General features: G+C 30.4%; 1 protein-coding gene across 7 annotated transcripts in view; it reads left to right on the top strand.

The window, feature by feature from the left end:
* The window catches only part of LOC127724962 (multiple epidermal growth factor-like domains protein 10), a 178,358-nt gene that overhangs the window by 117,247 nt on the left and 41,838 nt on the right, over positions 1 to 19,273 (top strand). For all 7 annotated transcript variants that reach the window (XM_052231972.1, XM_052231971.1, XM_052231975.1 and 4 more), the window contains 2 exons: positions 5,790 to 6,020; positions 18,233 to 18,463. In XM_052231972.1, the coding sequence (XP_052087932.1) occupies positions 5,790 to 6,020; positions 18,233 to 18,463 (462 nt within the window). The remainder of the gene's footprint in view (positions 1 to 5,789; positions 6,021 to 18,232; positions 18,464 to 19,273) is intronic.

Genomic DNA, 19,273 nt, shown 5'->3' with positions numbered 1-19,273 from the left:
GTCATTATTTATAGGTTAGACAATACTTGGTCATGTTTTATGAAGATTTAAAGCCCAAGGCGTAGCCGAGGGTTTTAAATCTTCATAAAACATGACCAAGTATTGTCTGACCAATTTAGAACATATTCACACCTTCGAGTGACATAACAAAGTTAGTCTCTCATTGTAATAATTAAATTTTGATATTAGCTCACTTTAAATATTGCCTTGGTTAGTAAAAGGGATGTAAATCATTTAAATGGTCATTTCAATTAATGGAATGAAAGAGCAATGAGATAGTTTTGTGATAACAAAAAAGGATAAATTATTCAAAAATGGAGACGTCTTCTGCTTCAGGTACAATTTAATCTTATATATTTAGAATTCCTTCATTTTAAAAAGAACACAATGTTATATAAATATTCTTTCTTAAATTGTATTATTTTTGATAATGAAAAAACTTCATCAATCAATTTTGATTTACAATTGTTTCAACATCAGATGCTTTTTTTTTATTAATGAATATATTGAGGTTTTTTTCAAAAACTTTCTTTTTTATCAACAGCCATTGATTCTTAAACATTGGTTCTCAGGTCTTGTTTAAAAATTAGATTAAATACTAAATGTATTTTACCCACACCTTTGTCCCCTTTTCATTTCTTTTTTTTTTTTTTTGGGGGGGGGGGGTCTATATATTCACCATCAAATAACATTTACAATGTTCTCCTGATTTCATTTATAATAATTAGGCAAATAACAGTACTCATGATTTTTTTTTGCTCTTTTCCTTTGGAAATTGCCTGGGGGATTGTACACCTCATTAGAGCAGTTTTTAAGAGTTCACTTTCATAAATATCTACAATGAAAAGTCATTCATGTATAGCATTTTATACTGCACGGAAAGCCATGTTCTATGAAAATTAGAAGGAAAAAAACTGATGTTATATTGGACCAGAAGGGGTGAGTATGTTCTAAACAATTATGGCCCGTTGTAAACGGTGAATATCCAAAATTGTCAACCTAAAATGTTATTTCCCTGAGGGCGCAGCACGAAATGAAATAACTTTAAGCTACTTCACCTTTTTAATAATAAATGTTAATAAAACAATACTCATTAGGGGAACTTTGTGCAGAAAAATCAAGTATTTTACCCATAACATCAACAGTAGGTACAAAACAAAGAAATTTATTAGTATATGTAGCGGGATCAATTCTGTTGAGGATTAAAAGAAAGGAGCATTATTTAACTGACGACAATGTATATGTAAGTATGTTGAAAATGCACACATACCATTCTTTCTTAGCTTTAAGATAGAGGTAGATATATACAAGCAGCCAGAAATGAGACAATAAACACCTTATGTAGAAGTATAAGTTTCAAATATATAAGTACACAATAATTTTAAATGTTTGGAATCAAATATATAAATTTCGGATATGAATAAAATTATTTTATAAACAAATTATGAATATTAAAGTTTATCAAATTTAACGGATTGTGTGACTATCTGCCATTACATGAAATATTTATTAACAAATATTAAATTTAGAATTAAACAAGGGAGATTACACTACATATCTTATTCATTTCCATTACTTTGATATCACTCTAATTGGGTCAACTCAACTTGGTTTTTTAATTGAATTTAAATTAAAAACTAGAGAGATAGGATGAGTATAAAATAGTTATTTTGGCCAATTTATATACTAATTAACGTTTAAATTGTGTATAAACCTTCTTAATTCATACTTCTTTCACAAAAATAAGGCATGTACATGTGCACTGACAAATTGTGTTTTTCGTTGATTTACCCAATGTAGTTATCTAATTTTCTTTCATTATGGGTGCTTTTTCGCCGGAAAATAGCTAAAAGATGTTTGCTACTCTGCTTCAAAGTAACAAGCTTTTTAAAAGACTGTTATAAATTGATAGTATATAAATAACGGAACTTAAAAAGTAGAACGCAATGATGGGTCCGTGTGCTTGTTTTAGAGATACATGTATAAGCCATTGAAAATTTGGCGGGAAATGATTCTCTCTAGATATTTCATACAATTAACATTGACAGCATTTTTCTTTCAAAAACTATGAAAAAATAACAAGGATTCTATAAGATTTTCAAATATGACTTTTAAAACTTATGTAATAAAATTATGAAAAGAAAAGTAAGGCTTAGAAGGCAAAATTTTTAATGGGCACTAGATGGATAAAACCAGAGGATTCCGAATATCTGACAAAAATTCAAAAAAAAGAGGAGCGAACATCCTTAATGACGTAAGGTTCTTGTCATTTTGAAAATCTTTAAAATACGATTTTCTTGACCTATTAGATCTGCCATTAAGGTTAATCAAAAGGAATTGTAAAATATGGCCGTGTTTACACCACACAATCTACAATAAGTACAGACAAACTGATGCATCTAGCTAAGATTTATAAAAGTTATATGTAGTCTACGTTTCAGAAAATTAATAACTTACATGGATTTTGATGTGCATTTTTTCCCAGTCTGCAGAAGATAGCAAAATAAACCAACACATGAGATCCATTTGATACGGTCCACTCAGTTACACAGTTTAAATCGCCTATTGTTTGCAGGTGTCTATTGTCCATTTAAATCAATAATACTCACAACATTTATTATATGAGGGGAGCTTCTCAAACCTCTTTCCCAACAGAGTTTATTTTGGCACCTTCTTAGCTGCAGGAATGAAAAAAAAATGAATAGCAAAATCCAGAAAAATTTAAATCTAAGTGAATTAAGCAAGTAAAATAGATTGAAATTAAAACAATGGTCTTAATAATTAAATGCAAAATACTTGCTTATAGCACCAACACAGTACCAGACTCTAGGGTCGACAATACCGGAAATCGTAAAGTCCCATGTTTTGTGGTTATATGTATCAACATTGACTTACACCGTTCATAGGTGACTTTAAAAGATTAATAGGGGTAAGGTAACACATTATCTACAATATATAATTGCTATTTACACATTTTAACCAATTTTAAGCCTCCAGACTAGATCGAACTTTTAAAAGACTTCTGCAGACTCTATTCAGTAGTGCATACTCCTATACATTCTTGCATGTGGCTCTTCCCCAACTGTAAAATACAAAGGCAGGGGACACGTGAAAATAATGCTCTTGCAATGATATGCATAATTAAATCTCGAAAACTTAGTTACTTTTCAATATATCTCTTGCAATCTTGAAACACATTATCACATTTAACTTCTCAAGAAGATAAATTTGCCCTAACTGTGAAATCAAAGGTGGCTTGTAACCAAATGAAAATGTCTCAATAAATCTATAAAATGACGAGATTTGCAAGTCATTTTGCTTATTATAGTTTGTGCAATATTATCAGTAAACACAATTACACACGTTCATGTAACTCGTAACTGTCACTGCCAATGATTAACGGCCACGACAACTGTTTCTTAAAAGTTAATATGAAAATCAGCTACTGCTAGCAAGTCAATGTTTTTTTATTGATTCTAAAGTTATCATTGCAAAAGAAAGCACCTTCTCTAAAATTTTCTTTATCTATATGAATGTTAATGTATGCATTGATTTGATATTTGCTAAATTCAATGATACATTTAAAACATTTAAAACATGTATACATTGAGTCAAATATTTTAAGACTGTAAAACAATCATTTGATATTGGTTAGTCTTTTGTTTGACTGTCTTTCAATTACTTTTTAGGATCTAGTAGACGCCTTTCAATATTCGAACACCTTTATAACCTGGTAACTCAAACTTAGCTTAACAAGCCCGATATTTACCTTTGAATTCATATAACAAATTATAGAATTATGTTGACTTATCGTTTTGAAAACTGGTTGTTGAATTGTGTGTGTCTATAACAATACATTTACATCAAACAGTATGCAGAACCTTCCACTTGGTTGTATTAACAAACAAAAACACTTATTTACGCAATAGCTTAATCAGACAGCAGAACATCTGTCAAAAGTAGACCATTTCATGTAAAAAAAATAATGCAATAACTCAAAATTGTATCTTGGCTTCATCGTTTAACTCAAAGCAATATTAAGTCTTAAAAATATATTTGGGTTGTGTCTGCTCCTAACAGTTACTAAGTGCCATAAAAAGGGAATCCTTACTACTTCCTTTAACCACTAGTGTATACGGGCGAAGGAATAATTAGAAGGATGCATTTTCAAATTTCTTTAAGCCTATGACCAATATGACATTGGAAGGAAACCGCCTTACTTATTGAGTTAACGTTCATATTTCAAGTCAATACTTTTACATGAGGTATGACTAACATAATAACTAATACCACCTACTAGCATTATAAATAAAAATATCATTGAATCATATGATTTTTGTACTGCACCAAGGTCACTTAGGTTTTGAGTCTCATTGATCAAAATATAATAACCAATTTAAAAGTCGAGAGATTAATTGAAAGTCAGCCTTGTCGTCATTTTCTTACGCTGACCTACAATTTAAAAAAAAAATGTTCAGTTAAATTATATGCAAAATATAATAAGCACATTATTCGTCAAAATGAAACCATTACTAACAACAGAAACGATAAAATTGCAAATAATTATCTAAAATGTGTTTTTTCTGTAATTCGACTTTTGCAGGCGAGTCTTGAATGGGGTCAATAGGGAACTAGTTGCGAAATTTGGATACAAAGATCAAAGTAACTTAATATAAATACGATAATTTGTATCAGGCAATAGAGAAATATAAAATCAAACACATGTACGTGTAGCAGTAAAGTCTGCAGTTAGGATTAAGATCTGTGATCTTAAAGTGTGAGAGAAATGTTGTGATTTTGAATTTTTCTTCTTTTTTTTTTGCATACATATCTTATATAAACATAATAAAGGGACCTATCTTAATTTACCTACTTTACTTATTACTTATAATAAGTAAATCCATGCTGCTGTTTTGGTTTATACACTTGTAAGATATACACTCCGATAGTATTACTGCTAGAGCACTTCTGTAAATGTAACTTTTAAGCTCACCTGGATCCAAAGGGCGATGTGTGATTTTCCCATCAATTTGCGTCCGTCGTCTGTCGTCGTCTTTCGTCCATTAACTTTTACAAAGATCATCTTCTCTGAAACAACTGAGTCAGATTAACCAAACTTGGCCACAATTATAAATAGGGTATCTAGTTTAAAAATGTGTCCAATGACCCTGCCTGCCAACAAACATGGGCATCATGGCTTAAAATAGAACATAGAGGTAAAATCCAACTCTTTTCTATCATCTTGAAAACCGCTTTAGATAGAGAAAATCTCACAGAGGCAAACATCTTCATAATGATGAGATCTTCCTAATGATTGTTAACATCGATACTATCAGACGCCTTCGTATAGGGGTTATTGCTCTTAAACGAAACATTTTACCAAATAGCAAAACATGATCAGAGAAACAAGATCTACAAATAAGCCACATGGCTGAAACCTTCAGTCGACTCATTATTGTAGGTATGCCATTTATTGGTTATTTTTATATTTGTTTTGCATTTTTTGCCTATTATCTTGAAAACTATAATAGATAAATAGAAAGTTTGAAAAGGAAACTGATCAGCAGGATTACACTTATAAATATGTCAAATAACTGAATATGTCAATTGGCTCCTAAAAGAGTTAATCCCCTATAATAATGATTTTTACTAACAAGTGGCCATTGCTAAAGATACAGGTGAGCGACACAGACTCTTTAGAGCTTCTAGTTACAATCTATTAAATATTTATAATAAAAAAAAGATGTGATGAGTTATAATTATCATGTTTATATTTGCTTATTTTACAGATAACCTTACACCATTTGGCATAGCTACGCAAAGTTCTTACATTGGTGGTTATATTCAATTTGGTAAACCAGAATATGCTATAAAACCACCTATATCAAATGAATGGTCTTTTTATGTATGTTCGCATACTAATATAAACCGTTCTAGAACACCAGCAGATTGGTGGATGTTTGAATTATCTTTCGAATCTGCATTCATCACAGATATAACTATTTACTACAGAGAAGGCTGTAAGTATATACATCACAGATATAACTATTTACTACAGAGAAGGTTGTAAGTATATACATCACAGATATAACTATTTACTACAGAGAAGGCTGTAAGTATATTCATCACAGATATAACTATTTACTACAGAGAAGGCTGTAAGTACATGCATCACATATATAACTATTTACTACAGAGAAGGCTGTAAGTATATACATCACAGATATAACTATTTACTACAGAGAACACTGTAAGTATTTACATCACAGATATAACTTTTTACTACAGAGAAGGTTGTAAGTATATACATCACAGATATAACTATTTACTACAGAGAAGGTTGTAAGTATATACATCACAGATATAACTATTTACTACAGAGAAGGCTGTAAGTATATACATCACAGATATAACTATTTACTACAGAGAAGGCTGTAAGTATATTCATCACAAATATAACTATTTACTACAGAGAAGGCTGTAAGTATATACATCACAGATATAACTATTCACTACAGAGAATACTGTAAGTATATACATCACAGATATAACTATTTACTACAGAGAAGGCTGTAAGTATATTCATCACAAATATAACTATTTACTACAGAGAAGGCTGTAAGTATATACATCACAGATATAACTATTCACTACAGAGAATACTGTAAGTATATACATCACAGATATAACTATTTACTACAGAGAAGGCTGTAAGTATATACATCACAGATATAACTATTTACTACAGTGAAGGCTGTAAGTATATACATCACAGATATAACTATTTACTACAGAGAAGGCTGTAAGTATATTCATCACAAATATAACTATTTACTACAAAGAAGGCTGTAAGTATATACATCACAGATATAACTATTTACTACAGAGAATACTGTAAGTATATACATCACAGATATAACTATTTACTACAGAGAAGGTTGTAAGTATATACATCACAGATATAACTTTTTACTACAGAGAAGGCTGTAAGTATATACATCACAGATATAACTATTTACTACAGAGAAGGCTGTAAGTATATACATCACAGATATAACTATTTACTACAGAGAACACTGTAAGTATATACATCACAGATATAACTATTTACTACAGATAAGGTTGTAAGTATATACATCACAGATATAACTATTTACCACAGAAAAGGCTGTAAGTATATACATCACAGATATAACTATTTACTATAGAGAACACTGTAACTATATACATCACAGATATAACTATCTACTACAGAGAAGGCTGTAAGTATATACATCACAGATATAACTATTTACTTCAGAGAAGGCTGTTAGTATATACATCACAGATATAACTATTTACTACAGAGAACACTGTAAGTATATACATCACATATATAACTATTTACTACAGAGAACACTGTAAGTATATACATCACATATATAACTATTTACTACAGAGAAGGCTGTAAGTATATTCATCACATATATAACTATTTACTACAGAGAAGGCTGTAAGTATATACATCACAGATATAACTATTTACTACAGAGAAGGCTGTAAGTATATTCATCACAGATATAACTATTTACTACAGAGAAGGCTGTGAGTATATATATCACATATATAACTATTTACTACAGAGAAGGCTGTAAGTATATACATCACATATATAACTATTTACTACAGAGAAGGCTGTAAGTATATACATCACAGATATAACTATTTACTACAGAGAAGGCTGTAAGTATATACATCACAGATATAACTATTTACTACATAGAAGGCTGTAAGTATATACATCACAGATATAACTATTTACTACAGAGAAGGCTGTAAGTATATATATCACAGATATAACTATTTACTACAGAGAAGGCTGTAAGTATATACATCACAGATATAACTATTTACTACAGAGAACACTGTAAGTATATACGTCACAGATATAGCTATTTACTACAGAGAAGGCTGTGAGTATATACAATACAGATATAACTATTTACTACAGAGAAGGCTGTAAGTATATACACCACAGATATAACTATTTACTACAGAGAACACTGTAAGTATATACATCACAGATATACATGTAACTATTAACTACAGAGAGGCTGTAAGTATATACATCACAGATATAACTATTTACTACAGAAAAGGCTGTAAGTATATACATCACAGATATACATGTAACTATTTACTACAGAGAAGACTGTAAGTATATACATCACAGATATACATGTAACTATTTATTACAGAGAAAGCTGTAAGTATATACATCACAGATATACATGTAACTATTTACTACAGAGAAAGCTGTAAGTATATACATCGCAGATATACATGTAACTATTTACTACAGAAAAGGCTGTAAGTATATACATCACAGATATAACTATTTACTACAAATAACACTGTAACTATATACATCACAGATATAACTATTTACTACAGAGAAGGCTGTAAGTATTTACATCACAGATATAACTATTTACTACAGAGAAGGTTGTAAGTATATACATCACAGATATAACTATTTACTACAGAGAAGGCTGTAAGTATATACATCACAGATATAACTATTTACTACAGAGAAGGCTGTAAGTATATACATCACAGATATAACTATTTACTACAGAGAAGGCTGTAAGTATATTCATCACAAATATAACTATTTACTACAGAGAAGGCTGTAAGTATATACATCACAGATATAACTATTTACTACAGAGAATACTGTAAGTATATACATCACAGATATAACTATTTACTACAGAGAAGGTTGTAAGTATATACATCACAGATATAACTATTTACTGCTGTAAGTATATACATCACAGATATAACTATTTACTACAGAGAAGGCTGTAAGTATATACATCACAGATATAACTATTTACTACAGAGAAGGCTGTAAGTATATTCATCACAAATATTACTATTTACTAAAGAGAAGGCTGTAAGTATATACATCACAGATATAACTATTTACTACAGAGAATACTGTAAGTATATACATCACAGATATAACTATTTACTACAGAGAAGGTTGTAAGTATATACAGCACAGATATAACTATTTACTACAGAGATGGCTGTAAGTATATACATCACAGATATAACTATTTACTACAGAGAAGGCTGTAAGTATATACATCACAGATATAACTATTTACTACAGAGAACACTGTAAGTATATACATCACAGATATAACTATTTACTACAGATAAGGTTGTAAGTATATACATCACAGATATAAATATTTACCACAGAAAAGGCTGTAAGTATATACATCACAGATATAACTATTTACTATAGAGAACACTGTAACTATATACATCACAGATATAACTATCTACTACAGAGAAGGCTGTAAGTATATACATCACAGATATAACTATTTACTACAGAGAAGGCTGTTAGTATATACATCACAGATATAACTATTTACTACAGAGAACACTGTAAGTATATACATCACATATATAACTATTTACTACAGAGAACACTGTAAGTATATACATCACATATATAACTATTTACTACAGAGAAGGCTGTAAGTATATACATCACAGATATAACTATTTACTACAGAGAAGGCTGTAAGTATATTCATCACAGATATAACTATTTACTACAGAGAACACTGTAAGTATATACGTCACAGATATAACTATTTACTACAGAGAAGGCTGTGAGTATATACAATACAGATATAACTATTTACTACAGAGAAGGCTGTAAGTATATACACCACAGATATAACTATTTACTACAGAGAACACTGTAAGTATATACATCACAGATATACATGTAACTATTAACTACAGAGAAGGCTGTAAGTATATACATCACAGATATAACTATTTACTACAGAAAAGGCTGTAAGTATATACATCACAGATATACATGTAACTATTTACTACAGAGAAGGCTGTAAGTATATACATCACAGATATACATGTAACTATTTACTACAGAGAAAGCTGTAGGTATATACATCACAGATATACATGTAACTATTTACTACAGAGAAGGCTGTAAGTATATATATCACAGATATACATGTAACTATTTACTACAGAGAAGGCTGTAAGTATATACATCACAGATATAACTATTTACTACAAAAAACACTGTAACTATATACATCACAGATGTAACTATTTACTACAGAGAAGGCTGTAAGTATATACATCACAGATATAACTATTTACTACAGAGAAGGCTGTTAGTATATACATCACAGATATAACTATTTACTACAGAGAAGGCTGTAAGTATATACATCACAGATATAACTATTTACTACAGAGAAGGCTGTAAGTATATACATCACAGATATACATGTAACTATTTACTACAGAGAAGGCTGTAAGTATATACATCACAGATATACATGTAACTATTTACTACAGAGAAAGCTGTAGGTATATACATCACAGATATACATGTAACTATTTACTACAGAGAAGGCTGTAAGTATATATATCACAGATATACATGTAACTATTTACTACAGAGAAGGCTGTAAGTATATACATCACAGATATAACTATTTACTACAAAAAACACTGTAACTATATACATCACAGATGTAACTATTTACTACAGAGAAGGCTGTAAGTATATACATCACAGATATAACTATTTACTACAGAGAAGGCTGTTAGTATATACATCACAGATATAACTATTTACTACAGAGAAGGCTGTAAGTATATACATCACAGATATAACTATTTACTACAGAGAAGGCTGTAAGTATATACATCACAGATATACATGTAACTATTTACTACAGAGAATGCTGTAAGTATATAAATCACAGATATACATGTAACTATCTACTACAGAGAAAGCTGTAAGTATATACATCGCAGATATACATGTAATTATTTACTACAGAGAAGGCTGTAAGTATATATATCACAGATATACATGTAACTAATTACTACAGAGAAGGCTGTAAGTATATACATCACAGATATAACTATTTACTACAGAGAAGGCTGTTAGTATATACATCACAGATATAACTATTTACTACAGAGAACACTGTAAGTATATACATCACATTAATAACTATTTACTACAGAGAACACTGTAAGTATATACATCACATATATAACTATTTACTACAGAGAAGGCTGTAAGTATATACATCACAGATATAACTATTTACTACAGAGAAGGCTGTAAGTATATTCATCACAGATATAACTATTTACTACAGAGAAGGCTGTAAGTATATTCATCACAGATATAACTATTTACTACAGAGAAGGCTGTAAGTATATACATCACATATATAACTATTTACTACAGAGAAGGCTCTAAGTATATACATCACAGATATAACTATTTACTACAGAGAAGGCTGTAAGTATATACATCACAGATATAACTATTTACTACAGAGAAGGCTGTAAGTATATACATCACAGATATAACTATTTACTACAGAGAAGGCTGTAAGTATATATATCACAGATATAACTATTTACTACAGAGAAGGCTGTAAGTATATACATCACTGATATAACTATTTACTACAGAGAACACTGTAAGTATATACGTCACAGATATAACTATTTACTACAGAAAAGGCTGTGAGTATATACAATACAGATATAACTATTTACTACAGAGAAGGCTGTAAGTATATACACCACAGATATAACTATTTACTACAGAAAACACTGTAAGTATATACATCACAGATATACATGTAACTATTAACTACAGAGAAGGCTGTAAGTATATACATCACAGATATAACTATTTACTACAGAAAAGGCTGTAAGTATATACATCACAGATATACATGTAACTATTTACTACTGAGAAGGCTGTAAGTATATACATCACAGATATACATGTAACTATTTACTACAGAGAAAGCTGTAAGTATATACATCACAGATATACATGTAACTATTTACTACAGAGAAGGCTGTAAGTATATATATCACAGATATACATGTAACTATTTACTACAGAGAAGACTGTAAGTATATACATCACAGATATAACTATTTACTACAAAAAACACTGTAACTATATACATCACAGATATAACTATTTACTACAGAGAAGGCTGTAAGTATATACATCACAGATATAACTATTTACTACAGAGAACACTGTAAGTATATACATCACAGATATAACTATTTACTACAGAGAAAGCTGTTAGTACATACATCACAGATATAACTATTTACTACAGAGAAGACTGTAAGTATATACATCACAGATATAACTATTTACTACAGAGAAGGCTGTAAGTATATACATCACAGATATACATGTAACTATTTACTACAGAGAAGGCTGTAAGTATATAAATCCCAGATATACATGTAACTATTTACTACAGAGAAAGCTGTAAGTATATACATCGCAGATATACATGTAACTATTTACTACAGAGAAGGCTGTAAGTATATATATCACAGATATACATGTAACTAATTACTACAGAGAAGGCTGTAAGTATATACATCACAGATATAACTATTTACTACAGAGAAGGCTGTAAGTATATACATCACAGATATAACTATTTACTACAGCGAAGGCTGTAAGTATATACATCACAGATATACATGTAACTATTTACTACAGAGAAGGCTGTAAGTATATAAATCACAGATATACAAATAACTATTTACTACAGAGAAAGCTGTAAGTATATACATCGCAGATATACATGTAACTATTTACTACAGAGAAGGCTGTAAGTATATATATCACAGATATACATGTAACTATTTACTACAGAGAAGGCTGTAAGTATATACATCACAGATATAACTATTTACTACAGAGAAGGCTGTAAGTATATACATCACAGATATAACTATTTACTACAGAGAACACTGTAAGTATATACGTCACAGATATAACTATTTACTACAGAGAAGGCTGTGAGTATATACAATACAGATATAACTATTTACTACAGAGAAGGCTGTAAGTATATACACCACAGATATAACTATTTACTACAGAGAACACTGTAAGTATATACATCACAGATATACATGTAACTATTAACTACAGAGAAGGCTGTAAGTATATACATCACAGATATAACTATTTACTACAGAAAAGGCTGTAAGTATATACATCACAGATATACATGTAACTATTTACTACATAGAAGGCTGTAAGTATATACATCACATATATACATGTAATTATTTACTACAGAGAAAGCTGTAAGTATATACATCACAGTTATACATGTAACTATTTACTACAGAGAAGGCTGTAAGTATATATATCACAGATATACATGTAACTATTTACTACAGAGAAGGCTGTAAGTATATACATCACAGATATAACTATTTACTACAAAGAACACTGTAACTATATACATCACAGATATAACTATTTACTACAGAGAAGGCTGTAAGTATATACATCACAGATATAACTATTTACTACAGAGAAGGTTGTAAGTATATGTATCACAGATATAACTGATTACTACAGAGAAGATTGTAAGTATACAAATAAAATACATAATTATACATGTAAATACCATAGATATTTTAAACTTCCGATTCATGTAGAAGTAATCAATAAGTTGTAATATACATAAAACCTAAAAGTTATTCCTAAAACTAGAAACTTCAAGTCAACGAGTAATGATAGTAAAACAATATAATATCAAAGGATGACACAGCTTTAAAATACCCTGTGAGAGACAAAAAACTCGGTTGTTTTAATCAACTACTACCTCACTCTCCATGATCTCTACTGGTTAAATACAAATATCTGTCAGCTATCATTTTTGTTGATGTTTAATTAGTGTTGCATTAATGCAGTATACTGGTGATAACTTATGTTTAAATTACATGATATATCAACATCATTTTAAAATACTCGTATTTGTATTCAACGATTCGGCTAATTCTGTCTTTTTTCTATTGCTTATTGAAATACGCGTCTCGTATATCATTACTGATTTATGATTTACGTGATTAACAAAAACATGAAACATTGCCCTTTTAATACAAAATAATTGGTAAACTTACGTTAAATTTCAGATTGCTTTTGTTTAAAAACCTAACAAATATGATTAACAAAACTTATATATAGGACAGTCCTATCCCAGCTGATTTTTATTAGTATATGCGAAATTAGAACTCATGCTGTTGATTACTAATAGACAGTACCGACTGCACGGTTTCAATTGTCATAAAATACTCGGTCCTTTCGGTTATATAAAAGCAAATTTAATCAAATAGATCAAGCTGAGCTCCATAACCTATCAGTATTTTCAGCTTATTTTGTTCCTTAACTAATGTTCTTCTGACTTATAGTATCAATTTTAAATTCTAGATTTCTTTAATTTCACCTAAGTACATCCTTCATATGTCACTAATTATTACTTAAAGTTTGAGGGCAAACCCAGTTCATAATTGAGCTGAAAGAACTATTTGATAGACACTATTCTCACGGAAGGTAAAGTGCCCGGCTGAGATCATGTTTTTTCGAGTGAATCGGTCTACTTTTTTCGAGTGTAGATCAGGGTTTTTTGAGTGATATTATATGTAATCAGATCGATTTACTGCTATTTCGCAAGTATAATAGTTTCATGACTGGTCACCTTATTCTGAAAACTATACATATTTTGATCACAAACTACGCACAATTTCCTTGAATTTCACTTAAAATTCAGCGTTTTACATTGTCCGTGTTTTTTAATATTATTATTCTGTACTAAAAACATTTTACAATAACCTTGCAGTATTACAATATAAAAGAAATCATTAGGCCCTTTTGAACGGTCTTTAGAACCGGACTAATAATCATTTCAATTTCATTTAATGCTTCCTTTGTTTTTATAGTCAATAATATTGTATGATTGAGTGGCGAGTTTTTAAAATAGGGGTAAGAAAACTAAGGGGTAACAGTAAAAAATCCGAAAAATTCAATATAAACACAAGTATTCTACTAAAAGAGCCCTCCTAAACAAATTACAATAGCGAAAAACAAAAAAACAAAAACACACATTTAACCCGTCTATATTTTATTTCTCATTGACATTTGAATTGAATGGAATATCTAACAAAAAATGAGTCTGAAGCGCTTTTTTTTTAGATCGCTCTCCATCCGAAACGCTTAAAGCCAAATATTTGAAAGCCAATATATAAGAACCGAAACAGTTGAAAAGCCATATGACCAAAAGGGATCTAAAAATAGCCAAGTCCATCTAAGGGAGTTGAAACCTTAGTTTCTTTATAATTTTAAAATTTGAAAAAGGACAATTTTAGATGATAAAGTGCTGTTTGCTTTATATCAAGTGGCAACTATTTGATGCATGTTCAGGAAGAGAATAGATTAACAGTAAATAAATTGGGAATGTCCTGTAATACAGGCCGTTCTGGATGAAGGTCGGGAAATTTAGACTGCCTTGCACTGGAAAATGAGGGTATATTGGATATGGATAAATATTTGACTTTTCAACAGGCCACCTACGGACCATGAAAGAGTTGTTACAAGGGTTCTTAACGTGCAAAGAACGTGTCATTCTCTTTTCACGCCCCATTCTGATAGGACGTGGCTGTGTACTTGAACATCCAACACAGCCAAACGAACGCCCTTCTTTGGGAAGGGTTTTACTGCCGGTCGGAACAGGACCTAATTGACCACATTTTTATTCCATAATCCCTCTTTGAGATAAAAAATTTTAGAAAATAGATGTAAGAAGATGTGATATGAGTGCCAATGAGATAACTCTCCATCCAAGTCACAATTGTAAAAGTAAACCATTATAAATCATGCCAGTACCAACGAACCGACTTCTGATCTGATGATAACATCGGAGACTTATCCAATGTATTTCATAAACACTGAAATAAATAAGCTTTAATACGATCCTTTTGAAATAAAAACAAAATGAAAACATAATCACCACACAAATATACATTGTCAATTTCTATTCTTTTAATTTCTAAGGTAAAGGAAGCTATGACGGTGTTTTATTTCTGTGTGACTAAAGATAACATACGCTTGATCAGACTGCTCTTCATTTGATCATTGTTCTTGTTTTCCATATCTAGAACGATAAAACATATTATAATCAAGACAAATAGCAAATGATCATTAAGGATGTTTTTCCGTTAAAAAAAAACCCTACCTATTTATCCGCTTTACACAAGGGTGTGGACATGCTGGATCGATCCAAACATAAGTAAACCTGTGTGGGTTGAAAACAGTGGACGTGCATGATGTAAACAGTCTTTATTGGGCGCAGACATGTTTGATCTATTTAAATATACGTATACTGGTGTCCATGTAATTATAAAACTTGGCAAACAGCAATATATACAAATGAACGATACAATTATGAAATGTACGTGCTAATTAATACAGCATTATCAAACTGGTTTAATGCATTGGTTTTTTGCCTTGACAATAACTTAATTTGAACATTGTCATTGTTTTTTTAACGTGAATGCACTGACATATTACATTGTTTGCCATAGAAATTTTGTTTCTTCACTCGATAAAACATGGAAGCACTCAACAAAACATGGACTGCTATCGAAAAAACACGGACTTATAACAATGAATTAACCTTCCATAATGTCCTTATCAATGCAATAACAAGAGTTTTTATTAAGTGTCCGTACATTATATAAATAACACATAGCTAAGAGGGTGATAGAGCAGATTGTTACCCCGAGAAAACATTGTCAACTGAGGCGAAGCAAAGGTTGAAAATGTCTTTTCGAGGGGTAACAATCTGCTCTATCACCCTCTCAGATATGTGTTATTTAATTTATTATACTGAATGTTCTGTTATTACTGTCGATTAAATTTCAAATTCAAAGTAATAAACTATGACGTCTTGTACATAACAACCATCATTATTTTATAAAGCGCACACTTGATCAAGCGTCTCCATGAAGGGTAATAGAGTATTTACCATATAATAGAGTAAATTAACACCCTCGTATAAGCCAATCAAAATATTGCATTTTAAGTATAACAAATAAGTATATATAGATTCCATGTATGCATTTCCTTTGACATTTGCACTGGCATGTGTATAAAAATGACTTTAATCTATGTTATAAAATTAATCATTGTAAGGCTAAATTAATCGTTTTTAAAACAAAAAAAAATCAAAATATCCTTATTTACCTTGTATGATCTTGTATATTAGGCTTACAAGAATGGATGTCTGTTTTTTAACGTTCTTTATGATATTCACTCGGAAAAACGTCGTCAAATCACTCGAAACCATCCCAGCAATACACTATACCTACCGTGATTCTTACGAAACGTTATCAGAAGGAATAATAGTTAAATATGGTTTTAATAAACAATGAACGGTCTTTATTTGACTGCAGAATTTATAGTCAAGCATTGCGATCGGATCGTGAAAGATCTGGTATCGGACCGTAAAAGCAAAAAAATATAATTCAACTACAAAATCAGTGAAAATATCCGTTATATTATAAACAGGCGTAAAAAAATTATAAAAAAGAAATATGTCTGTCAAAATGATCCAATTTACAGAATTATACTGTGCACAAAGGTAAAAACAAATGCAGTACCTTTGAAGAATATTTGAAACTAAATATTTTGCTTGTCAGATAGGACCGTGTATATCATTTATATTTATATATGTTTAATTATTTTTTTCCACTTTTGTAGACATTTGTTTTTTTTTTTTGCATTATCATATTATGTGTTGCAGAATATTCATTATCATACTGTCTTGTGTAAAGTTATTTATTTTCAGCTATTACACACACGACACTCATACCTCAGCCGTGTGCTAACGAAAAAAAAGAAGGAAAATTAATGTATTGTTTTATAAATAAAAGAGTCCCAAAATACAGTTTTATCTGGAATAAAGCCAGTTATAAACATGATGAGCTCTTGATGCAAGGACAGTCAATAAAACTTATAGGAGCTAATCTACATAGCAAGATTTCGTAAACCTTCCAATATACTCAGTCTCAGATTGTAAAATATCAAAGTTTTGTTCACAAGTGTGAACATAAGGAGATGTGTGAGTACATGTATTCATCAATGAGATAGTAACCCAGTAATACAAATAACTAAAAAACATCTGTTATACATATGTGGCTATACAATATATCAAGATGTAAATCGTTACAAGTCTAAATGTAGTAAATAAATAAAACAAAACAATCAAAGATCTGCTTTTGTTTACTAACGTTGAAAATAAAACCTTATATATTTTTTTTATTACAGTTGCTCGTCGTATGGATGGATTTAAATTATGTGTGACCAATACATCAACAACTCCTCCTGTCAGTGATTCCTGTTATGAAGATCCTGATCCTGGTCTTCCAAACATCACTCAGACTATTCCTTTTAATCAACTTGGGAAATATGTCATTTATTACGATAACAAAGGATCTACAGAAGTAGATGGTCGTTACGATGGACCTGTTATTGAGTTGTGTTACGTTGCCATTAATGGTGGGTTCATCATATTGTGAATAAACTCTGAATATTCTCCAAACTTAGCGTTTGTCCCTCTTCCGTGTTTGGCTATTTTTACTGGTTAAGGTTAACATGTGACCAGTTTAACAACTGCTTCGACCGGTACCAGAACCAAAATCGAGTGAACTCAAAAAGCAGACTAAGTCCTAGGACCGTTTTTTTTTTTGGAATTATGGCTTGTTCATCATCTATAAGGGGTTCAGGATCATCCTGATGTTCCCTGTTACATTCCACTAATTACCAAGGGCAGTAATTAGTTTTAAAATTCAAAATAAGTCATACCAATATATATATATATATATATATATATATATATATAAAAGTCTAAATTGAAAACAACGTTCAAACCTATGATTGCGTTGGATAAAAACCGCAATTTTTATACGTGTGCATGTAAAACAAATTTCTTGGTAGAGGGGTCTAAATACAGCACAAACAACAATTTCCAAAAGACCAAAAAAAGTGAAAAAAGTCTATTTTAACAAAACGCATTTGACTAACAGGTCGAACAACCGATGTTCTTAAACCCTGCTGACTGCCATTGGCGATTGCCAAATAAATTGATCACCAGATCTAACAAAATGGATCTTAATATTAATTAAATACCAAACAGAAAACAATAAACTTGTGGAAAAGATGGTATACCACAAACATGAGGTGCAAAAATTTGTACACCATATCTGGATTTCGACAATTTATGTCTCTTCAGTGATGTTAGGGATCGAAATGGTATTTGGAAGGCCATATAATTTACCTCAATTTAGGAAAGACTCTTGAATTTTAAAG

Source organism: Mytilus californianus, unplaced genomic scaffold (assembly GCF_021869535.1).
Source record: "Mytilus californianus isolate M0D057914Y unplaced genomic scaffold, xbMytCali1.0.p SCAF_1, whole genome shotgun sequence".
Taxonomy (NCBI): Eukaryota; Metazoa; Mollusca; class Bivalvia; order Mytilida; family Mytilidae; genus Mytilus; species Mytilus californianus.
The sequence above is the reverse complement of the archived record's forward strand: the minus strand, read 5'-3'. Positions and strand labels throughout refer to the sequence as shown.